Genomic DNA, 25634 nt, shown 5'->3' with positions numbered 1-25634 from the left:
GTGTATTGAACTAACATGATGCTATATCTTCACATTGACTCATTAGAAGCTCATTCTCTATGGAATCAATCTAATTTGGAAGATGGTTGAAACTTGGAGGGGAGTCAGGCTCTTTGGAAAGTACCTAGTTCTGTGTCCACAAGCTATCACCAAAATCACAAAAAGTACTGTATGATTTATGAGTGAAAGAGAAGAAATTGACAGGATGGGGCAATATAGTGAATTGGAACATTTGTTTAGTGAGAAGATCTTTGGCATAATTTAAAAACCTCAGAAAGTATTACTTAATATTTTTTTTTTCTTCTCATCAGAATTTATTTTTCTGTTTTTTTTAAATGTACAGAAACAGCTCATTCTGTCTTGGGCGCAGATGCAAATGATGTAGTTATTACTGTTCCCTTTGACTTTGGAGAAAAACAAAAAAATGCTCTTGGGTAAGTATACTACAGTTTATCTGATTTGCTTAATTAACAGAAGTATAAATTTCATGGAATCACCATAGAGTAAAAGGTAAAATTGTATTTCAAAATACCATAGCCAGTAAATTGTGTTTATAAATACCTTAGTATGGCAATAATAGTATTCCCTTCTATAAAACAGCAAGAGAACAAAAAGATATGTGGTACCCTATTAACTGTTTTGATTGGAAATGTTTTTAGTTACTAAGTTAAACTGGTGTTTATGGATCACTTTACTTGTTTCATGTAATTAAGGTTTATGTGGAAATTTTATAGACTATGCATTTGTGCAAAATATTTTTTATTATTTCTTCATCTTAAATCGTAACATCTAAACAAAAAAGTTAACATTTAGTTTTTATAGGTGATCATGAGAATATTTGAAGCGCATGCCTTTGCTTTTATCAGAAGTTTCATCAGGGGCTTTGGCAAGCATGGAAGTTGCTTCTGAGATGGAGAATTGCCATATTTACTTTTTTAAAACCATGACCCTAGATTAAAGAAATTGGAAAATTCCAAAATGTTTTATGAATTTATGTCTTTCTAAAATTTTTAAGCTTGGATTTTTTTTTTCAGTCAGTACTATTGATTACTATTTAAGCCATACTGTATTCAGGTTTTGAGTACATGGAGAAAAATAGTATATGGATCTGACCTCACAGAATTAGCAGGACAGTTAATAAGAGTGTAATCTGTGTTTTGAATGCGGAAGTTCTGAGTAACATGGAGGAGGGGCATCTCTTAGACTTTAAGAGCCCAAAAAGAATTCCCAGAAAATGTGAACTTTTTTTCTTCCTCGCATGGACATTTTTAGTATTTTTCTTATTTGGTATAAGTCCATATTATTTTCTTTGTTAAGAAAATGGACTCTGAACACTGTAATTTTAAACAGAAAGTGAACTTTTACAGAGTCCTTTCCAGTTCAGAGTTCTGCTTTTCATGTGCTTCATGTCTACTTGTGAAATTTTGCTTGCTATTGCATAAATTTTTTATCAAGCATTTCTAAAGGTGTAGGATTAAACATATTGTGATGTTAAATTCATTGAAAGCAAATTGTTCACAGAGAAGCAGCTGGAGCTGCTGGATTTAATGTTTTGCGTTTAATACATGAGCCATCTGCAGCTCTTCTTGCTTATGGAATTGGACAAGACTCCCCTACTGGAAAAAGGTAAAAACCATATTTGCAGTAATAAATTTTCTCAGTGCTGAAAATTTTTTAGATTGTGGCAATAATGTAAATAGGAATTGTTATATAAGGTAGTGGTTCTCAGCCTTTATGGAGCAAGAGAGTGAATCTCCTACCTAGAGTTTTTCAAGTAATCGAGAGAAGAGGTTTTAGGAAAGCAGAGAAGGGACATAACAGGAGGGGAAATTCAGCTTTTCTGCTCTTCTTTCTATTGGAAGAATATTGGAAAATTACAGGTCCAGCCCAGTTCCAACTGAAGCTAGGACATTGTTCATTTTACTATCAGTTCCAGTTATTAGACATGTTTAGAAGAAGTGGCTACATTTTATGTATATTTAAACTGGCAAAAGATAGGGAGAAATCCAGCTTGAAGAGTTGAGAAGAGTTACCATTCTTTTGATGGTGAAATAGTAAATATATACATACTACAATTTAGCTGTCAACATTTGTCTTAATAGATGTGATGATCATGAAACTTTAGAGAAATTAATTCATATATATTGTGTTAACTTTTCTTAATGGTTTCACCTCACTCAGTTTCTCATGTTGAAGAAACTAGTATGTATAAATCATTAGGAAATTATTTTTAGGTAAACTAGATAAAGATAGAAATATCAAAAAGTATGAATTTTGATACATAAGAAATTAGCTTCTAGTTTTATATGTTTTAATCTGCATAGACTATTGTAGTAGTAACTTGCATAATACATAAATTTCTATATTCAGTTCTCAAAATTTATTATAATTAAAATTATTGATTTATTTTGAAAAGTAGTGTTTCGGACTCTGATTACTTAGAAAAATACAGTTTTACCAGCATGATTAAGTAAAAAAGAACATTGGCTTGAATTCAGAAGTACTGGGTTAAAACTGGATTCATCTCTTAGTGACTATAGACAACTTATTCCTCTGAGATTTTTAGTTTCTTCATTTGTAATTTAAAGGGATTAAGTTAAGTGACTTCTATCCTCCCACCTGGCTTTAGAATGTTGTGATTCTCTGACAAGCTACTTACTTTATCTTTCTCTTGAAGCAATATTTTGGTATTTAAGCTTGGAGGAACATCCTTATCTCTGAGTGTCATGGAAGTTAACAGTGGAATGTATCGGGTTCTTTCAACAAACACTGACGATAACATCGGTGGTGCACATTTCACAGAAACCTTAGCACAGTATCTAGCTTCTGAGTTCCAGAGGTGAGTTTTAATGGCCTAGATAATACATTTTGATTGAGGCTTCTCTTCAAGTGTAAAAAATTTTCCCCCTAATTAACTTTAAATTACTGTGCTGCAAAAGAAGATGGGTTTATTTCACTGCATGAGAACTACCAATTCCAATTATTAAGACATGTTTAAATAATTGATCATTATTTAGCAAACAGTTTTAAACTAGTTTATTTACCTTTGACTTGGCAGGAGATGGTGGGGGGCAGGGAGGATCCATCCTGAAGATTCAAGAAGATTCCCAATCTTTTGGTAGGGAAAAATTACAAAGTCCTGTCCAGTGTAGGGTGCTTGGATTTCTCACTCAGTGCAAAGAACCAATAGCCACTGAAACATTTGGGTCTGGTGATAGCTTTTTCTGTTGTTATCATCATATCTCAGTGAGTTAATAGCTTATGGAGTATTTATTAAAACAAATCTACCACAAGGAATGTTTGAGTCTTATTACTGTATGCAATTACTCCATTTAAAGTGTCCTATTTGGACATATCAAAAGTCAAATATATTACATGTTTATTATATGTTTATATATTATATGTTTATTATGTTATATTTTAGACTTTGCCACTCTCAGGAAAAAAGAAAACATGTAGCTGAAATAACATTTTTACCAGTTTACCAAACTCATTGGTTAAAAAAGTCTTGAAAAAGTGGTAATTTCTCACTTGTTTAATGAAGACCTACAGTGCTTTTTTATTATAAATGTATTATTTTAACAAAGCAATTGATCATTATTTAGCAAACAGTTTTAAAAATTAATACACATTAGAGATAGGTGAACTTTAATTTTACATATTTTTTATGTGTCAGATTTCTTTGAAGAAGCACATTTAAGTTTTGGGGTTCTTTAAGTGCTCAATAGATAGTTTTAGTCAATTAAACAGTGGTTATGCTGTGATTGTAAAAGGTGAGAGAGGAGGCAGACCCAGTTATGTAAATCTTCAACCTCTGTCTCACCTGTAAAAGGAAATCTAGTCTATATTTCTCAAATTACAATCTATTATTATGGTTACATAACACACTGATTCAAAGAATTAAGTAAATTGGTTATTCATTTTTCTCGAATGGACCCTTAACTGCAAAAAATATTCTTAGGAAAGTTTAGATGGATTAGAAGCCAAATACTAACATCTGGCATGTAATATTGATTCATGGATTTATTATTGCTCTAAGAGCAATTATGTAGGTTTTAATTTCATTAAATTCTAAATGACCCAGTATTTTAAATTTCAAAGGTTATGTTTTTAATTTAGGTCCTTCAGACATGATGTGAGGGGAAATGCCCGAGCCATGATGAAACTGATGAACAGCGCTGAAGTTGCAAAACATTCTTTGTCAACCTTGGGAAGTGCCAATTGTTTCCTTGACTCATTATATGAAGGTCAAGATTTTGATTGCAATGTGTCCAGGTAAAACTGAAGTTCAAAAAACTTTAAATCATTTCAAGAGCATTTTATGTGGGTATGATTTTCTTACTTTAGACTTTGTGTTTGTTGAGGTTTATTAGCCATCTGTGAGAGGGGAAATTTTTTTTCTTTGCTTTTGGGGTCCAATTTTTATCAGACTAAGTAGCTGTTCCCAAAGTAATTACATTAGTTTTGATTTATTGCCCAGTAATTTTAAGTTACAATAAGCACTGTGTAGAAAAGGCATCCTAGATCTTTTAAAGAAAGGTGACATGGAATTTTAAGTTTGAATTTTCAGGTATCTTTTTCTGAATTGTAGCACCACTTACCTATGAGTCTTTAGTTCTTTAATGTATAAACTTTTATGTGGAGCTCCTCCTGTTTCAATATTACTTATAGTTAGCATTTTGTAGTAAGTTATATTTTAGATATTTGGATTAACTAGTTGAATCCTCATATCAGCCCTATGAGACAGGTACTATTATGTTTCTCATTTTACACATAAAGAAGCAGAAGCAGAAGTTTTATTACTTGCCCAAGGTGATACTGTTAGGAAGTGATGGGCCTGAGATTCAATCCAGGCACTTCAACTGTTACACAGTAGTAAAGATTGACATTTCTCTTGTTTTTGTTAACTCTGTCCATCATCACTAGTATTTTACGTGTTTTATTTTTCCCCATGTACTGGTAATTGAACCCAGGGCCTCACAGAACTCTACCACTAAAACTACACCCCCAACCCTAGTATTTTACATTTTGATAGCTTTTATGACATTTAGTAAGTATAGATGTAGTGTATATAAAACAGTTTTTAATAGCCCTAACTTTTACAAATCTAAAACATTGCATTCAAGTGATTGCACTTCTACCCAGAAAGTACAAAGGAAGGACATTGTACTTTGGACATTGCTTTAACTTTTCGTGTTGTTTACTAATAGTAATAATAGTTATCTTTAGTAAGCCTATTGAAACCTCTCCAAAATTTGTCAGGTAACTTTCAAACAGAGTAAAAACTTCAATCATTGCTGCATTATATAACTTTTAGGATTCTATTCACCATGTTTGTTTACCTTCTTTATCCGTCTGTTTTTCCTAATTGAGTTTCAGAGCTACCTAATACAATTGCCACTAACCACCCATGGCTATTTAAGTTAATCAGGAAAGGATAATATTAAAAATGCAGTTCCTCAGTACCACTAGCTGCAATTCAAATACTCAGTAGTCCTGTGTGGCTGGTGACTAGCTGAATGTTCTATTGGATAGTACTGCTCTAGTTTGAAGTCAGATTTCAAGCCACACCCCAAAATTCAGAAAAGGTGATATTTAGTAGATACCTCTTTGTGGGTAGAGTACCTGTCTTCAGGATGCCCTAGTGTTAAGTTTGTCCAAGTACTCAGTATGTGTTTGCTTATTAATATCAGTAATTAAGAAGAAGAGGGAATTTGTAACATTTCCTTAAGGAAATTATGCTCTTAGAGTATGTTTTAATATCTGTAGCTAATACAAGTTTTAAAATCATTTACATTTAAGAAGTTCAGTATGAGATTATGGTCTTTATTTTTCATGAACATGAATCTTAAAATTTTATTATATACTAGCATTCAAGCTTCTTGGACAGTGCAAAAGGACTAACCTGAAGCACACCTCAGAGTGTAAAGAAAAATAATTAGAAATAATTCTAATGCTTTAACATATGAAAATAGCAAAAATTTCCAAATGATGGTTTAATTAGGGTCGATAGGCTTATTGTTGGGAATGCCTAAATTTGGGTATATATTCTTAGATTTTTTTTTTTTTTTTTAAAGCTTGTAAATAGACCATGGGCATGAGAGCTTTCCACCTGGATTTGATATTAAATATTTTTGTACTTACTTAGATGAATAATTTAAATACACACACACACACACACACACACACACACACACACACACACACATACACATCCATATATCCATACCAATACCCACGACATTGTACTGTTTAATAAATACCCTACTCTGACTGTAAACCTATTAGTCCAAAAACTATCACCTTAAATTTGGCAGTATTCTTAACAAGAAGAAAAGTTTGATTTGTCCTAAGCCTTTTTTCTTTTTCTCCTCTTGTGTGTGTGTTCACATGTACATTTATTTACAGAGCAAGATTTGAGCTTCTTTGTTCTCCTCTTTTTAATAAATGCATAGAAGCAATCCGAGAACTCTTAGATCAAAGTGGATTTACAGCAGATGATATCAACAAGGTAATGCATTTATATTTTCTTAATTATTTTAGGAATAGTTTCAGATTTGAAATTTAGAAAATAGCTCTTGGTACAGAAAAATATTTTTATGCCTGTGTTTTCAGAGTTTGTGTGAATGAATAAAGAAGCTTTATTGAACTTTGATTAATGACTCTGGTGATCTCAATTATATATATATATATATATTTTTTTTTTCTTTTCCCAGTTTCCCAGAAAAGAATAATTTCTAGTATACTTTTTTTTTGTATGCAAAATGGACATACACTTGAAAGCATGCCATGTGCCTGGCACTATAAGTACTTTACATATATTAACTTGTTAAATACATAGCAACAACTCTGTGAGGTAGGCTCTGTTATATATCCCCATTTTATAAGTGGAAGCACTGAGGTACAGAAATTGAGTGACTTGCTGAAACAGTACATAGTAGAGCCAAGATGTATCATTCCAGAGCCTGCCCTTAACTTGTACACATCTCTTTATTTGCTTAGGAAAGAATTTTGATATTTTCAAAAATGCTCAGATTTTTAAATTTTTCCCCCAAATTATTTCTATCCATTGATAATTTTTTATAAATTTAAAATGCATTTTTTTCATTTTCATTATTTAACAATTATTCATATAAGAAAATTCAGAAAATACCAAAAACCAACCCCTATTATATTACAAAATATTTTGTATTGCATGCATAAGTTGGTTTGCTAGCCATGATTTGTTTGTTTGCTTTTTTTCATAATAGTTCAAATTTTGTATGTACAATTTTTGAATTTCAGTTTTTTTTCTATAGTATAATCAGATTCTTTCTCCATATGACTGTGTAGTCCTCATAAACATATTTCGAAATAGGTCGTTAATATCCTAGGAAAGGAAAGTCACTGAATTGTCTTACCGTTCTATTGTGAACACTTAGAACTTGTGACTTTTCCTCCCCTGTGATAGAAAAATGCCTATGGACACAGGCTTTTACCATATTTGATACTATCTCTTCAGGTAGATTCTTATAGTAAGGGTCAAAAGTATAAATAGTTTAAGACTATTTTTTCCTCAAGTTACTTTCTAAAAGAATTGAATTAATTATTAATGCAATACTGTAACCTTGCTGACACTAAGCTTTATCATTTAAAGGTAAATTTCCAGTTGTCTTTTGAAACAAAAAAGGTATCTATTTTGTTGATTACTAGATTATTTTTTAAATGTTTGAGTTTGTATCTCCTTGTTTGTAAATAGTCATATTCTGTCTAATCATTTAAATCACAATATTTTTTAAAAAATTGGGTGGATACTTTATATAATCAAAATTTTAACTGTCATTTACTGTAATCTTTTGACACATGTTCCTTACTGTTTAATTTTGGTCCTGTGATGGAAGAGAATATTTGAAGTACAGAAGTTTCACTGTTAGGTTAAATCTATTGCTCTATTATTTTGATTTCTTCAGCTGCTTTGTTCTACTGGATGATAAATAGTAATACTATTTTAAATTGTCTATAGTTTGAATGTATATTTTTAACTTTTTTGATATATTGTATATGATCAAAATAGGCATTTTTAACTGATAGGTTTCTGCACATCAGTTCAATAAGTTTGGGGGACTTTTTTGGCACTTATAATATCATAAGCATTGTGTTAGGTGCTTAAGGGCTAGCAGTGAGTGACAAGGAGTGAGACATAAGGATAACAGTGTAAGACAGCAGTAGTGGGTGATATCCAAGGTCACACCCACCTGAACTGGAAGCCTCTGGTGCTGATAGTTCTGGACTAGGCAAATCACTTAATTTCCTGAGGACTTACTTTTCATATAAGAGGATGATAATACTTACTTTAGAAGTCAGTAGTATAACTTATTGAATAGGATTATTATTACAAGGAATAAACAGTTTCATTTATAGTACAGTGTGGGGCATACTGTAGGTGATAAATTAGTGTCAGTTCTCTTCTCAGGATTAAGAACATTGTTAAAGATTCCCTCTCCAGGTATTCCTAAAAACAGGCTTTTGAGAATTTAAAAACATGAAATTATGACTTTAGTTTGTTCACTTTACTATACTAACAAAACAGCCCTCAATTCTCAGGGGTTTTCTAGAGCGAACATTTTTTTTCCTCAGTTAGGTTTCATGTGGGCAGTGGCAGGTGGCTGGATGTCTACTGCCATGGTTCTGTTTCCTTTGCTGCTCATTCTCAGCCCCAGGATATAGGAACAGCTGTTTGGGACATACAGTTCTCATAGGAAAGGGCAAGAGGGACAACCCTAAAGAACATACACTGTTTTTAAAGCTTTTCTTTAGATGTGTATGACAGTGCCTTATGGCCAGGCCTGAGAGCCAAGCAAGGAAATATCCCCTACCTACAAAGTCAGGTAACAGGTGGGAAGTGGGAGTAAGTGATTGGGCTTCCCATGTACTAAAACATTTAATTTTCATAAAAGCACCAGGATGTAGGAACTGCATTTTCAGATAAGCAAACTAAGGTTTTCCCAGAGGCTAAGCAGTTAGCTCACAGCTACAAGACTTGCATATCAGGACTGGAATTCAGGCAGTCTGCCTCTAGAAGCTGTGTTCTTGATACTTGTGCCCATTGCCTTGCTAGTTTTAGTATCTATAGATGTAGTCTTAGGAATAATTATTATTATTTTTTTCTTCAGAGGAATCCTCTGATCTCTTGCTTCAGAAGAATGGATTTGAATTCCGTCCTGAGAATAGAGAGCATTAGGGTTCCTTCTCTTGAATATGCACTTTCCCTTTCATGTTTTCAGAAACAAGTGCCTCCCCCACCACCTGTTATACCTTGATTTCAAAGTTACCATAACTGTGGGAGAAAGTGCTGTAGCCATCTGTCTGGGTCAAGGGAGAGGTCCTTGGGGTCCAGTCAATGCCTGTGAAAACAACCCCAGCTCTGTTTGATTCTGTGCTTCACCCTTGGTTTTGGTGGCCCTGGGTACTCCTGAGCACCTGTCCACTCTAGAATGCTGAGTCAAACCACCCTTCATCTGCTTTAAAATAATTACCTCTTTCCTTCCAGCTTCCAAAATTTCTTGAAATCTCTAACTCAAGATCTTTCTTATTTTGCTCTTCTATTTTTATACCTTCTTATTGTCATATTAGTAGGCTTATGGAAGGGTGCATTGATAAATGAATGTGGTTACTCCCTGCATTTTATGACAAAGCTCCCAGATTCTACAACTGCAATTTTAATAGCTCCATAGGATTTTGTTGCATTGATGCACCACAGTTTAAAAACTAATTCTTTATATTAGATATGTAGGTTATTTTAGTTTTATAAATGGCAGTCTTTGTGACTTTGTGGTCATCTTTAATTTCCTTGGAATAAAATTTAGAGTAAAATTCTAGATGTTAAGACTTTTAATATTTGTTATCAAATTACTCACCAAAAAGCAGTTTCTTTTTGAGTAGACGTTAAACCTTAATTATTATTAATTAGCATTTTCATTTTTTAAAACATTATTCATATTTTTTTTTCAAAGGACTTTAGAATTACTTTTTCAACTTTTTATATGAAATCATTGTGATTTTGGTACAATTGCATATCATCTGTGAAATAATTTTGAGGTGATATAATAACTATAGTGTTTAGCTTTCCAAACCACAAAGTTGGTATCCCTCTCTAGTCAAATCTTGCACAATATTTTCTTAAATTTTGTGTTTTCTTAATATTTATTATTAAATTTTTGTTAAGACTTCTATGGAATTTATTGCTATTAAAAGTTTTTTATAACTTTATTTTGTAATTTGTTTTGCTGATAAATGGGATACCTGTTTGCTTTCTTTATCTTCATTTTGCCACTTTGTGAACTCTTTGGATTAACGATTTTTAATGGAACCTTTGGATTTTCTGGGCATACATTCAAATTTATTTACTAATTACCCCACAAATAATTATTGAGCATACTTAGTCTATGCTAGACAGGTTCTAGACACCTGGGATACAAATAGTAAGTGTAACAAAGTCATTGCCCTTTTAAAACTGATATTCTACTTAGGCTACAAAGTTAATAAAGAAAGAGCTAAGAAAATAATGCCAAGTTTTGATAAGTATTACAAAGAAAGATAAAGCAGGATAAGGCCCTGCCTAGTGACAAAGTATATTATTTCAGGTCAGATTTCCAGAACAAGACATGTGAATGTCCTAGGCAGGTTGGGAGCATGCCTGGTGCTTTTAAGGAGCAGCTGGAGGGTAGTGTGGGTGGAAGAGAATAAGTGAACAGGGAGAGTGGGAGAATAAGTGAACAGGGCAGGGAGAGTGAGCCTGGCAAGGAAGTAAGGAGCACACCAACAGAAGGAGATCTTGGGGGAGAGCTTGAAGAGTATATTGTAGTCTGCATTTGGGAAGAGAGGTCTGGTCTTGAGATACATGTTTGTCAGCACTTGTTACTTAGAGCCACCAGACAGAATTAGATCACCTGCAGAGCAAGCAGAAAGAACCAAATTAGAGGAGAGACCCCAAGACAGAGTCCCAAGCCTGGGATTATTTCATAGCCAAAAGAGGATCAGCACAGGGGATTTAGGATCAGTCTGCTAAGGAGGAAGAGAACCAGCATGACAGGTAAGAATAGTAAGGAATGGAAAGAGTAACTGTCCTGTGCAGGCACGTGAGGTCTAGGGATTGATTATTCAGCTTGGCAATGTGGGATGACTATAAGAGCAGTCGTAGTGGAGCTGTATAGATAAATGCCTTCCTGATGTGAGTTTACTGTAGAATAGAAGGTATTCTGTGGAGACGAGTATAGGTATCTCTCTTGAGAAGCTGCTATTATAAGGGCAGCAGGAAAATGTGGTAGGCTGGGGGTGTCAGGAAAGGTTGTACCTTTAAGTGGTAATGCTTCTCTCTGTTTTGTTGACCTTATTTCTGTTTTATATTTAATCACTGTGATCAGAACTTAAGTACTTCTGTTGATACTGGACATCCTCCTTTTGTTCTTTTTATTAGGGGTATACCATTAATCATTTACCAGCAAACACGATTCCTGGTAACTGTTTTAAAATAGATTTTCTTTATCCTATTAAGACAGCATTTCCTGGTGAGCATGGTGATGCATGCCTGTAATCGCCGCCAGGCTGAGACAGGAGTATCAAAAGTTCATGGCCAGTCTCAGCAACTTAGTGAGACCCTGTCTCAAGAAAAAGGGTGGGGTGGGCTGGGGATGTAGCTCAGGGGTAAAGTGCCTTGGAGTTCCGTTCCCAGTACTGGGAGTGGGTAGTGGACGGGAGGGACATCATTTCCTTTTTTTCTACTTTTAAAGAAGTTTTAATATGAAGTAGGTATCGAGTTTTTCAAATGTATTTTTGGACACCATAATACATGGTTTTCTTTACATTTATGTTAAAGCTATGTGATGAATTATTAATGATTTCCTAAGGTTGTATTCCTGGAGTTGGTGTTACTTAGTTATGAGGAATTGTTTTATTGTTATTTAAATTTCTATGATTATTTCTAATTTTCACAAAGCTTATACTAAGTTAGCAAGAAGAGTTAGATGGCCCATTTCTGAGATCCCTATCTTATCCATATTGTATGAACAAAATGATCCCTTTTAACATATGGTTCATACTAGTCGCCCCCGCCCCCTGCCACCTTTTTTTTTTTTTTTTTTTTTTTTTTGGTACCAGAGATTGAATTCAGGGGCACTAGATCACTGAGCCACATCCCCAGCCCTATTTTGTATTTTATTTAGAGACAGGGTCTCACTGAGTTGCTTAGCAGCCTCACTTTTTCTGAAACTGGTTTTGAACTCATGATTCTCCTGCCTTAGCCTCCCAAGCTGCTGAGATTATAGGCATGCACCACTGCGCCTGGCTCTCCCCCGCCCTTTTTAATTGCTCTATTCTAAGAAAGTGCTGGAACTGCTCAGATCCTGTTCACGCCCTCACCCTTGGATGATGAACTGTCAGTGACTTTTCTTGATCCATTTACTCAACAGTAGGTCTCAAGTCTCCTACATATGGACAGTCAGAGGCATATGGCTGAGTCTCAAGGAGACTGCAACCTGGGCTTTGTCCTTTTCTAGTGTTTTCTCTCCCCCTCTCTCTTTTTCTACCCATACAGCATGATCTGTGTTGTCTCTTCTAAGGTTATGACACTATAAATAAAGACTTATACTTTCCCTCTCTCTGCTCTGTCTCTCTGAAAAAAACCTCATAAGACCCTCAAAGAAGTAGGGGGTTTAATCTATTTTGACTTAAGTTCTTCAACTTACTTGGAATTACAATATGATTTTTTTTTTTTTTACTCAAAACAATATGTTTCTTAGAGCAAAACATTCGGACTTTTACTTTCCTTTTTTTCCCCATTTTGTATTTTTTAACTTGAAATTTAAAACATGACCTCCATTATCTGGCAATTTTACATATATATATATAATTATATATATACATACACACACATATATATATACACACACACACACATATATATCTTACAAAATGGTATTAGTTTATTTTGGCTGCTTCTTAATTGTTTCTGATTAGTTATACATGACAGTAGAATGCATTTAGATACATTATACACAAATGGAGCACAACTTCTTCCTCTGGCTGTACATGGTGCAGAGTCACACTGGTAGTGTAATCATACAGTATAGATAATAATGTCCGTCTCATTCCACTGTCCTTCCCATACCCACACCCCCTCCCCTCCCTCCCCTCTGCACAATCCACAAAGTTCCTTCATTTCCCCCCCACCCCCCATTATGAATTCTCATCTGCTTACTGGAGAAAACATTCAGCCTTTGGTTTTTGGGTTTGGCTTATTTCACTTAGCATGATATTCTCCAGCTCCATCCATTTACAGGCAAATGCCATAATTTCATTCTTCTTTAAGGCTGAGTAATATTCCCTTGTGTATATGTACCACATTTTCTTCATCCATTCATCTGTTGAAGGACATCTAGATTGTTTCCATAGTTTAGCTATTGTTAATTGAGCAGGTATAAACATTAATGTGACTGCATTTATTATTATGCTGATATAAAGTCCTTTGGGTATAAACCTAGCAGTGGGATACCTGTGTCAAATGGTGGTTCCATTCCAAGTTTTCTGAGGAATTTCCATACTGCTCTCCAGAGTAGTTGCACCAATTTGCAGTCCTACCAACATGTATGAGTGTATCTTTTTCCCCACATCCTCACCAACACTTATTATTACTTGTAATCTTGATAATTGCCAATCTTGATAATTGCCATTGAGTGAGATGAAATCTTAGAGTAGTTTTGATTTTGCATTTCTCTAATTGCTAGAGATGATGAACATTTTTTCATATATTTGTTGATTGACTATTTCTTCTGTGAAGTGTCTATTCAGTTCCTTAGCCCATTTATTGATTGTGTTATTTGTTTTTTTGGTATTAAGTTTTTTGAGTTCTTTATGTATCCTTGGAGATGAGTGCTCTGAGGTGCATGTGGTAAAGATTTTCTCCCATTCTGTAGGCTCTCCACGTTGTTGATTGTTTTCTTCACTGTACAGAAGCTTTTTAGTTTGAATCCATCCTGTTTATTGATTCTTGATTTTACTTCTTGCGCTTTAGGAGTCTTGTTAAGGAAGTCAGGTCCTAAACTGACATGATGAAGATTGGGCCTACTTTTTCTTCTACTAGGTGCAGGGTCTCTGCTAGTGCCTAAGTTTTTGATCCACTTTGAGTTGATTTTTGTGCAGGGTGAGAGAAGTTTAATTTCATTTTTCTACATGTGGATTTCTACATGGTGCCTTTGTCTAGTATGAGATAACTGTATTTATGTGGGTTTTTTCTCTGTGCCATCTGTTCTGTACCATTGGTCTCCATGTCTGGTTTGCTGCCAGTAACACTGCTGTTTTTGTTACAAAGCTATTATATTTTTATCCTTTTATACCTAGTTGAGTTGTATAGTTCCTGGAAGTACTTTTTTTCCTACATCCCAAAACTGAGGCCTACAAACTAGTTGAGCTTGTGATATCTTTCATGCTTATTTTATTTAAGAATAACCTGTGATACTTTTTATTTTCATTTTGTTGTTGTTGTTGTTTTGTTTTTACTTGGGATTGAATCCAGGGCTGCTTTACCACTGAGCTACATCTCCACCTCTTTTTATTTTGAGACAGGTCTCACTAAGTTGCTTAGGACCTCACTGACTTGCTGAAGCTGATCTGGAACTTGTGATCCTACTGCCTCAGCCTCCCAAATCCTTGGAATTATAGCTGTGCACTACTGCACCAGCTCCTTTTTTATCTTCCTGTTTTATAATTTCCAAGTTGTTAAGTCATGCCCATCCCTCCCCAAAATTCACATGTTGAAGTCTTAGTCCTCAGCGTGACTCCTTTTGGATGTGGTCCTTTTAAAAAAGCAGTTAAGGTCATATGTGGTCATGGTGAGGGCCCTGTTCCAATAGAATTATTTATTCTTATATGAAGAGACAACCAGAGAGCTAGTTCTTTCTGTTCTTTCTCCCCTGGGAAACAAAAGAAGTCACAGGACATAGCAAGATGGTGGCCACCAACAAGCCAAGTGAAGTCTTCAAAATGAAACCACCTTACCTTGATCTTGGACTACTAGTTTCTAGAACTGGGAGAAAGAAATGTTGTTAAAGGCAGCTTGAGCAGAGTAATACAGGTGGTTTGATTTTTTTTTTTTTTTTTTTTTTTTTTGGTACTAGGGATTGAACCCAGAGGTGCTTAAGCACTGAGCCACATCCCCAGCCCTTTTTATTTTTTATATTATTTTTTGGTGTTTTTCTAGATAGACGTACCTTTATTTTATTTATTTATTTTTATGTGGTGCTGAGGACTGAACTCAGTGCCTTACATGTGTTAGGCAAGCACTCTACCACTAAGCTACAATCCCAGCCCTTATTTTTTATTTTGAGACAGGGTCTTGCTAAGCCTCGATAAGTTGTTGAGGCTGACTTTGAAGTTGTTATCCTCCTGCCTCAGTCTTCTGAGCCACCGGGGGTACAGAAATATGCAGCTAAGGCTGGCTAATTATTTTTTTTTAAACCTCCATTTTATTTTATGAAATATTGTGAAAATTGTATTTGGAAAGCCTTTGGTAAGAATAGTTAACTATATTTGAGACTCATGTTTGCTATTAAAGTTTAAGTTTGCAGAAGAAATCTCATATTGTAGACTAAATGTTTAAGTAATTTATTTAAATTAAAACTTACTGGTTACTATTAGCATTAAGAGTAGCACACTTTGTACTTTTCACTCTAAAAAGAAAATACCAATTCCAAAAAATTCCTGGGTCATTTATTTTATTTTATTGTAGTGCTAACAGTTTGTTAATATAGCTTTTGGAAGTTGAATTTGAGAAATTTGCAAAGCCCATGTTTTTTTATTCTCATGGTATTTACCTGGGGTCCTAAAATTCTAGAAAGTACTTTCCTTTTTATTTACCTCCAAAACAGACCTTTTGTAGCTCATTGCCAAGGAAAACCTACTTTTTAAAAAAAATTCTTCAGCTGATGTTAATTATCCCTCACCTGAAGATTAATGTGGTATTCCTCATTTCATACAACATGTTAATGAGTCCTGATTTTCATCGGTTGTTCTTTCTGTCACACACATTGGACTTTGAGATTATCTATTAAAACTATAAAATAAGTGGTTATTGATGATTTCCCCACCTGGGTATTCATTCATTCATTTAATACTCTGAATCCCATTGGGTCATCAGTGCTAAATGGGTGAATGAGTGGGGAACATAGATGATTTATAAAGAGCAGTTTTACATGAAGTTCTACAGAAACAAATTTAGTCAGATAGTACTAAGAGCTTAAAATGTAGTTTTGTAAAACTGCAAAGCAGCTCTTTTTTTCCTTAAGACACTTGATATTATTCCATGATGATGTCAAAAACCATGGCAGTTTTCATGTAGGGATTGGCACTATTTATTTTGTCACAAGAATGATGTAGGATTTATTTAAACATTTCTTTAAAAGATGCAGGGACAGTACAAAATACTAATATATTCTATTCAAATGACTGTGGTTAAGCCTCAGGTGCATAGTATTAATCATGATATATATATATATATATATAGCAATATATATTGCTATACTGTATTTTATGTAGTTGTTCCTTATTTTAAATTTTGTTTTGAGTAAACAATGTTAATTATATATCACATGTTAGATATAGATATTTATATAATAAGCTTAATAAAATAAGTTAAATATCTAGTATATTATGTATGATTATGATGGCTCAGCCTGTTACATTTGATTTTGAGAAACAATCATTCTTCTAAAAGTAAAGAACTGAAGATTATTTTCATTTTCTAGGTTGTCCTTTGTGGAGGGTCTTCTCGAATCCCAAGGCTACAGCAACTGATTAAAGATCTTTTCCCAGCTGTTGATCTTCTCAATTCTATCCCTCCTGATGAGGTGATCCCTATTGGTGCAGCTATAGAAGCAGGAATTCTTATTGGGAAAGAAAATGTATTAATGGAAGACTCTCTAATGATAGAGTGTTCAGCTAAAGATATTTTAGTGAAGGTTTGTGTAGCTTTTCTGTGCTTTTTCATACAAATTAATCAACATAAGTTTTCATACATACCATGCATACTGATAAAGATTTTAAATTTAGGTTTATAATTTTCCTTTTAATAAGTTTCTTACATTCTTTTTGTTAATAGTTATCTAGCATGTTGATTTCTTTGGAAAATGAAATAATCATAAGCGTCTGATATTTCAATGTATTTATAAACAAAGTGGGATAGAATTAATCCATACTTCTCTCATCTTCTCTTTGCCTAGTTTCCACACTTTCAACAATGAATATATATTTTATTTATAATAGAAGTTTTTCTCATTGTAAAGATAAATATCAAAAACTGCATTGTATTTGCCTGCTTACAGGGAGTGGATGAATCAGGAGCCAACAGATTCACAGTGCTCTTTCCATCAGGGACTCCTTTGCCGGCTCGAAGACAACACACATTACAAGCCCCTGGAGATATATCTTCTGTATGCCTTGAACTCTATGAGTCTGAAGGGAAGAACTGTGCCAAAGAGGAATCCAAGTTTGCGCAGGTGAATACATAAAATTAGACTGTGACTTAGTCACATGCAACTTTTCAGCTTTTTCGTTTCTGGATTAGATTCAGTTTACTATCTCAATTAATACAGAATTTATGTAGGAACCTAACACTTGTTTATGAATGGATTGCTTCTACTTATTCATTTTTGGAAGAGGGAAGAAATAGTGATTTTTAATTTGAAAGAGTATGGAGAAATAAAAACAAAATGCAATTTGTATTTTTACTGCTTCTCTGTTCGTGCTCTTGGCCCACCTTGGTAATTAGGTACTAGAAGAGGAAAATAACACTTTTTTGCTTGCTAAATGCCAGGTGCTATGCTAGGTAATTTATAAACACAATCTCAAAATGCTATAAGGTAAGAACTTATGTGCATTTTATAGGGATTTAAGAAATGACTGCTAAGTCCTGGGGATGTAGCTCAGCAGTAGAACACTTGCATACTGTGCACAGGGTTCTAGGATTGAGTCCTCTTACCACAAGAAAAAAGAAAGAAAAGAAACTGACTTGTGTTTGAAAATACAATATCTTGGTGGAGCTAGGATTTCTGTTCATCTTGGTTTTCATCCTGAGCCCGTGCTCTTTCCATTGTACCATGCTCCCTCTGATTTAAGTTCAGTCTTTTTCAAAATTCCATGGCATGGCATCTGCTTAGAAGCATGTTCAAGAAATGCAGATGCATTAAAATCAGCACACAGGGACTGCACAGTGGTATTTGCTCATTGCATTTAAGGATTTGGGGACCATGAATCTGTGTGTGACGGGGTGATGTTTGAGTAGTATATGTATTTTTAGGTGTCCATGCATGTATACAGAAAATATCTATAAGTATTTAGAGTGTTCCAGAAATGTAATAGTGGGTAGATAGGTTTCAGGGTACCAAGTACCAAGAGTGAATTTTTAAAAATATATATTTTATACTGAAAGTTTTACAGTGTAGAACATGAGCATGAATTATTTTTATAGTGAAAATAAATCTACATACATTTTATATATAAAATAAAAAATATATGTGTATACATATAAAATTTTTAGATTTATATTTGTTTTCTAATTACAACAAAAGAATAATGAGCTGGGCACAGTGGCACATACCTGTAATCCCAGCAGCTCAGGAGGCTGAGGCAGGAGGATTGCAAGTTTAAAGCCAGCCTCAGACTCAGCAAACTTAGTGAGACCCTGTCTTTAAAAATAAAAGAGTTGGGGGGCTGGGGAGATAGCTCAGTTGGTAAAGTGCTTGCCTTGCAAGCACAAGGCTGTGGGTTCGATTCCCAGCACCACAAAAAGTAAAAATTAAAAGAAAATAAAATAAAAGAGTTGGGGATATGTCTGAGTGTTATGTGCTCCCTGGGTTCACTCCCTGGTACAAAATAAAATAATAATGAAAAAATATATAGCATGCCTGGGCTGCACCTCAGACTTACCAATTTGGCATCTGCTAGTAAAGATTTCAAAGCTCCTCTCATAATTCTGTGTAGATAGAAGCACTTTCCTATGCACCAGGTTTCTAATCTCAGATGGCACTCTTATTATCCCCTTGGGGCTCTTTCTCATTCATTACCTTTCTCTTCACAACCAAATGGAGACTCCACAGCTGTTGTCACTAACTTAAAGATTTTCGATGGAGAAGAGTTGGTCAATAACACTGAACTTGGAAGAGAATCTTACTGTGTTTCCATCTGTTCTAATCTTCTCTTTTTACAAATGAGTTAAACAAGGTAGTGACGTACCTTGGTCATTAAATTTGATCTTGGCAAAGTCGGACAAGTCAGTGCCCAACTCCAAATTTGATTTATTGGTACCTTTCTTTAGGAAACAGAAATTTTACAGTCAGTAATTTCATTAACATCTCTTACTTAACTAATACAATCTCAGTTTTACCAAAAAATAGCCATGTATTTCTTTTAAATAGATAGTTCTTCAAGTATATTATAATATTTAATTTTTTTAAAAGTTTATATAGAAGGCTTGCCAGAATATTATTGCATGTTACTAGTAATGACTTAATTACCATAAAGAACAGTAGCCTTTATTTTCTGAGATAAACAGTACTTCTTATAAACATTCATTTTAATCTAGACACTAAAGAGGGACAAATATATTACTTGTCTTATATGTCCTCCATGTGCAGGAGACATTTCTAGTTAATAAACTTTAATGCTTATTCTTTGAATTCTGTTTAAATGGTAGGAGAATTGAAAACTTGTTTTAAAATGTTTGTTTCAATAAAAAGTAAAATTTGTCCTTCATAATACTGTCAAAATACTGAATTATCTTTGTATTATTTTTGCATGTACAGGTTGTACTACAGGATTTAGATAAAAAAGAAAATGGATTACGTGATATATTAGCTGTTCTTACTATGAAAAGGTACAAAATTAAACTTTCTAATGTTAAAATGATTCATTTTGAAACTTGACCCCTTTTATGAGTTTTATGTTTTTCAACCATTTGTCATTCTAGGCAAATCATTTATTGAAAACTTGCAAAGATTTTATCAATCACATTTTTCACCTTAAAAACTTACTGTATTTTACAGAGAAGAACTTATCTCAAAACATTGATTTGCATTATGAATATTTTATGAACTCTACAAATGTAGTCAGTCTAAAAAATCTTAGCTCTGGTAATTGGAGATGTAATTTTTATCAGTTTTCAATGTAATTTTCTAAGGTTTATATCTTGATATTCTTTGCCCTAAAAGGATAATTGTGTTTCATTATTGCTATAGTAAAGTTCTAGGAAAGAAATTAATTAAATTCAGCTGAAGACATTGAAATTGTATTTATTCTTAATACTATTCTTTCAGAAATTTAAATAGTCTTGTTTACTCCAGGTCTTTAAGTAACTTATTAAGGACTTTGTTTTTATAAAATGAGCTTTTGAAATGTTATTTATTTTTTGTTTGTTTAGGGATGGATCTTTACATGTGACATGCACTGATCAAGAGACTGGAAAATGTGAAGCAGTCACTATTGAGGTTGCATCTTAGTGTTTTAGATAAACCAAGACTTTTTTAGAACTAGAATATCAATATTATTTGGTTTTGTGTATAAGCAATGTTTATATTAAAGTACTTTTTCAGTGAACTGTATAAGTCATGTTTATTAAACTACAATAGGTTGGTAAGTGTTGCAATCTTTTTGTTTTACTTTTCACGTAAGATTAACCAGTATTAGTGAAAAATATGATTTTTGATTGTGAAACTCTTTAGAATTAAACCAAGTTGGTTGAAAGAAATTTTATTGGAAATTTTGCATGATCTTTTAAAAACCTTTATACTTCTATAACTTCCAAATTTAAAGGTGTTTTATTGATTTTTGATAGATAACTAAGAGAACAATTAAAAGTCCTTTATATTAATTGAAAAAATTAAAGAACCATATGCAAAGTTAAGATACTAGTCTGGGCCATAGCACATTGGTGTAGCTCATGAGACCATGGGTTTGGTCTCCAGCACCAAATAAATAATAAAGTTAAGAGTTTTTTGTTGTTGTGCTTCCTCCCCACCGCCTCCCCAGTGCTGAATATCAAATCCAGGGTCTTTCAAGACATCACTTTTGTTTTAAAAAAAGTAAACTCCACAGTTGTATATCAATGTGCAGTGTGTGTGTGTACATGTGTGCATATGTACATACATGTATACATAGAAAAAAGTCTGGAAGGCTAAAGACTAAATATCATAGCTTTTATAGAGAGAAATATGGGAAGGGTTTTTCCTTTTATGGTTGTGTTAAATTTGGTTTTTTTTCTTCCAACAAACATCTTTCTCTTCTGAAATTAAGATATTAATATCACCTTTTTGATATCTCATCTTAATATGTCCTTCAAGTCAATAATTACATCTTTTGCTTATATTATGGTTTAGGCATACAATAAAAGAGGAAAGGAATACCACTTTCAGCTTTGACTTGTCAGCTTTGTGTGGTTTCCTTTCCCTTCAGATATAACAACTTTTGAATTGTTATCAATAAGTATTCTGACACATAATGAAGTACTTCCAAATTTCCTTGCACCTCAGGTGATAGTTTTTTCTTCTGAATTTGTGAAAGATATGCCAACTAAATGTTCTAGTGGTTTAAAAAAAACTTTCAAGGTGAAAATAGCTAACTTTTCTGTTTATAAAAATATATTGGTATGTATTTATTACAAAATTAATATTCAAAACTAGAAGAATGTAAAGCATCCTGTGTTCCACCACCCAGAGTAGCAAGTAGTAAGATAATTTTGGTGAGCATTTTGATAATCTTGTTATGAATTTCCCATTTGTCTCTGCTTTGTCATGTATATTTAAATACTTGAACACTTGTCAGCAAAAGTTTTTGTGTAAGTATAATGCTGACTGTTTGCATGTCTGATGTCCAGAGGACAGAAGCAACTATAAAAATGAAATGCCTAACGATAATATGAAGATATTGGGAACAGTTGTGATATAGGCTGCTATAATCCATAGTATATCCCTAGACTGGGTGGCCTCTGAGTAGCAGAAAATTATTTCTCACATTCTGGAGTATGGAAGTCTGAGGTGAGGGTGCTGGCATGTTTGGGTTCTGGTTAGGACTTCTTTTTCGGTTGTAAACTGCTGACATCTCATATGCAAATATGAAGGATAGAAGGCAAGCGAACTCCTTGTGGTCTCTTTTATAAGGGTGCTAATGTCATTCACAAGGTTTCTACCCAGCATGACCAAAACACCTCTCCAAGGCCCTGCTTCCTAATGCCAACACATAAGGGATTTGGATTTCAACATTTGATTTTTGAGATAGAGAACACAAACGTTCACTCAATAAAAGGAGGCCACAAAATGCTACAGTACAACCTGGCAGCTTTTACTTATATTAGAATTCTTTAAAAAGTATCAGAGCACAAAACAAGTTCGATGGACATCTAAAATGACAATGAAGCTAGGCACAGTGGCGCATGCCTGTAATCCCAGTGGCTCAGGAGAGGCTGAGGCAGGAGAATCTTGAGTTCAAAGCCAGCCTCAGCAATAGGTGCTAAGCAACTCACTGAGACCCTGTCTCTAAATAAAATACAAAAATAGGGCTGGGGATGTGGCTCAGTGGTCTAGTGCTCTGAGTTCAATCCCCTGTACCAAAAATAAATAAATAAATAAATAATTTTTTTAAAAAAATGACAATGAGTAACCACTGTAACATTTACAGCAAATACTATCATTTACTTGCTTTAATTCATAAACTCATTTAAATTTTTGATTTTGCCATAGCTCCATGAATAGTTACAATATGTAGAGAGTAATATGAGGAATATTTGTTTTCTAGATGTGAAATCGATTTAAAGAAATTCAATTATTCAATGTCTCATAGTAAATAAATGGTGAATTTTGAGTAATATTTAGACCCTGATGTTTTAAACATAGTTTTTCTTGACTATTTACTATTCTAAACATATTAAATGCCTTATTTCATTTAAATTCACATTTTTAATCCAGTGTTCATTGCACTATTTTAATATGCCTCTTGGAGAACATTTACTAAATCGAATGAGTATAGATCACCTGAAATCATATTTAAAAGTGTTTTTGTGTGTGTGTGTGAAAAAGAAATTGGGACGGCAGGGTAATTGTTACTTTTCTCTAGAAGACACTGGTATATAACTCTCGGTTACTTTTGGTTTCTTTCTCCATTCATTTATAGCTGGGATTCCAAGAACCTCAAACATTTCAGTCTCAGGACCTTTTACACTTAAGAATTTTTGAGGGCAGCCATATTGTGGCTTCCACCTATATTCCCACCTACTTGGGTGACTCAGAGAGAGAATCACTTGAGGCCAGGAGTTTGGGACCAGCCTGGGCAAATATAGCAAGACCTCATTTCAAAAAAAAAAAAAAAAAAAAAAAAGAATGAAAAATGAAAATGATTCCAAAGAGTTATTGAGCTTTTGTTTATAATATATCAAGAAATATGAAGATTTTATAAATATATACATATGCATAGTTATAGAACTATGTATACTTATTTACCATATAGAAATTTAAACCCATTATTTAAATAAGAAAGTTAACTCCTGCCAGGCTTAATGGCAACACACCTGTGATCCCTACCACTCTTGAGACAAGAGGATAGCAAGTTCAGCAACTTAGACCCTGTTTAAAAATATAAAAAGGCTGGGATGTAGTAAAGGGTCCCTGGGTTTATTCACAGTAGCCACCCCCCCACATACCCAAGATTAACTATTAATATGAATAATATTTTTATGAGCAATAACTGTCTAAAAACTAGCAACAAGAGTGGTGGTCTGTATTTTCTAAGTTCTCCTTAATGTCTGGTTTAAAAGAAGATAGCTATATTCTGATATCTGCTTTCATCCATAAATATGTTGCAATATCCAATTTGTGTAAACTCTGGAAATCTCCCTGTATACTTAAGAGAGAAGGAAAATAAAGAAGGCAGATAACATCTTGGTATCATTATGAAAACAGTCATGTGTCCTTCTGAGAAGGGCACGTTCTCAGAAATTCTTTGTTAATTTTATTGTATGAACATCATAGAGTACTTACACAAGTGAAGATGGCTACAGTGTCAGTAGGTTAAATAATCATATGGAACCAGCACTGCAGATGTGGTTGATTGTTAACTGTTGTTATGTGGAAGTGACTACTTTTGAGTTCATGAACCCCTGATCTCCCTGCCATACTTTGAAAATGGTTGTTTCTAGATAGTAAACAGAGTGGTGAATAATAAAGAGAAAATCCCCACTCTGCTCTGAAATCAAGGAGATTCAAGACTAGAGGAACAGAGGAAACTTGATTTACAAAATACTACAATATTCTGTAATTTTTTTTCTTTTTGGTGTTGGGGATGGAACACAGGGCCTCACATACTAGGCAATTATTCTACCTCTGAGGTTTACCCCGGCCTTCATTCTGTATCTCGTTATTAAAATTTATAAAGAACAACAACAACAAAATCCAGACAAGATAATTTACACATTTTGATAAGTGCTTTTAAGTGTCCAAAGAAGAGATGAAGTGCTATGTCAAATAGGGTGAACATAGGAGGCCCTTCTGGAGAAGTGACTGAAACCCAAGTAATAAGAAGATAGCCATATGAGAAGAAAGTATACTTTACACTAGGAAATAATTTTGAGATGACTTTATTTACTTATTATCTGCTCCTCCCACTAGGAAACAGGCTCCACAAAGGCAGTGTTTATGTTTTATGTCCACTGCTACATTCCCATAATCAAGCAGGTGTGTAGAACAGGAGTTGCACACACACACACACAAAGATTTCTAAATGACCGTGAGGCGGGTGGGGTGTGTGTGTGTGGGAGGGGGGGGGCCCAGAGAAACAAAGGGGACAGTGGAACAAAGTAAGGTTAAAGAACCAGTTCCAATCAAAGGACGCCCTGTAGGCCACCAGGTTTGAGTTTTATTCTAGGTGTGTTGGGGAATCCTTTACAGTAAGAAAAGGGCACGTTCCATTTTGTTTCAGGATCACTTTCACTGAATGTAAAGTGCCTTGGGAGGGGAGCAAAGTGGAAGTGAAGCCAGTTTGGCTATTAGAGGACTTCTGCACTGACTCAACTTGCTAATGGAATTATAGACAGTCCCTGACTTATGCTGGTTCTACTTACAAGTTTTCATCTTTACAATAGTGTGAAAGGGATACTTATTCAGTAGATACTACTTCAAATTTTGAATTTTAATCTTTTCCCAAGCCAGTGATATGTGTATAATACTTTTCATGATTCTAGCAACAGTGACACCTAACTCCCAGTGAGCCACAAGATCATGGGGGTAAACAACTAGTACTCTACAGTGTGCTGTGTTGCTAAGCCATGGTGTTTGGTAGGTTAAGTGTAAATGCAGTTTTGACTTAATACATTTTCAATTTACAATGGGTTTATTGAGATGTAACCTGATCATAAGTCAAGGTACATCTGCGATTTGGAGAGTGAGGAGAGTGTGAATCAAGATGACATCTAGCTTGTCTAACAATACCTGAGTAACAATGGTGCCAATGAATTGAAATGAGAAAGCCTATGGAGCCTGGAGTAGATGTAATGAGCTATGGCAGCAAAAATCATTTCAAATGGAATGTGTTCAATTTGAAATGTATGTCACACCTGAATGGACATG

At 34.1% G+C, this 25634-nt stretch overlaps 1 protein-coding gene across 3 annotated transcripts in view; it reads left to right on the top strand.

The window, feature by feature from the left end:
• HSPA14 (heat shock protein family A (Hsp70) member 14) overlaps positions 1-23301 on the top strand; it is a 34204-nt gene extending 10903 nt beyond the window's left edge. Inside the window, exons 5-13 of one of the 3 annotated variants that reach the window (XM_079107915.1) lie at positions 344-434; positions 1522-1626; positions 2678-2839; positions 4120-4275; positions 6409-6511; positions 16776-16988; positions 17352-17525; positions 19830-19900; positions 20444-23300. In XM_079107915.1, coding sequence (XP_078964041.1) covers positions 344-434; positions 1522-1626; positions 2678-2839; positions 4120-4275; positions 6409-6511; positions 16776-16988; positions 17352-17525; positions 19830-19900; positions 20444-20522 — 1154 coding nt within the window. In that variant the 3' untranslated portion in view covers positions 20523-23300. Of the gene's footprint in view, positions 1-343; positions 435-1521; positions 1627-2677; positions 2840-4119; positions 4276-6408; positions 6512-16775; positions 16989-17351; positions 17526-19829; positions 19901-20443 lie in introns of all 3 variants that reach the window. The other 2 variants (XM_079107913.1, XM_079107914.1) reach the window with 2 other exon arrangements.
• The last annotated feature ends 2333 nt before the right edge of the window (positions 23302-25634 follow it).

This window comes from Sciurus vulgaris, assembly GCF_902686455.1.
Source record: "Sciurus vulgaris genome assembly, chromosome: 12".
Taxonomy (NCBI): Eukaryota; Metazoa; Chordata; class Mammalia; order Rodentia; family Sciuridae; genus Sciurus; species Sciurus vulgaris.
Note: the sequence above shows the minus strand (reverse complement) of the source record. Positions and strands in the feature narration are given on the sequence as shown.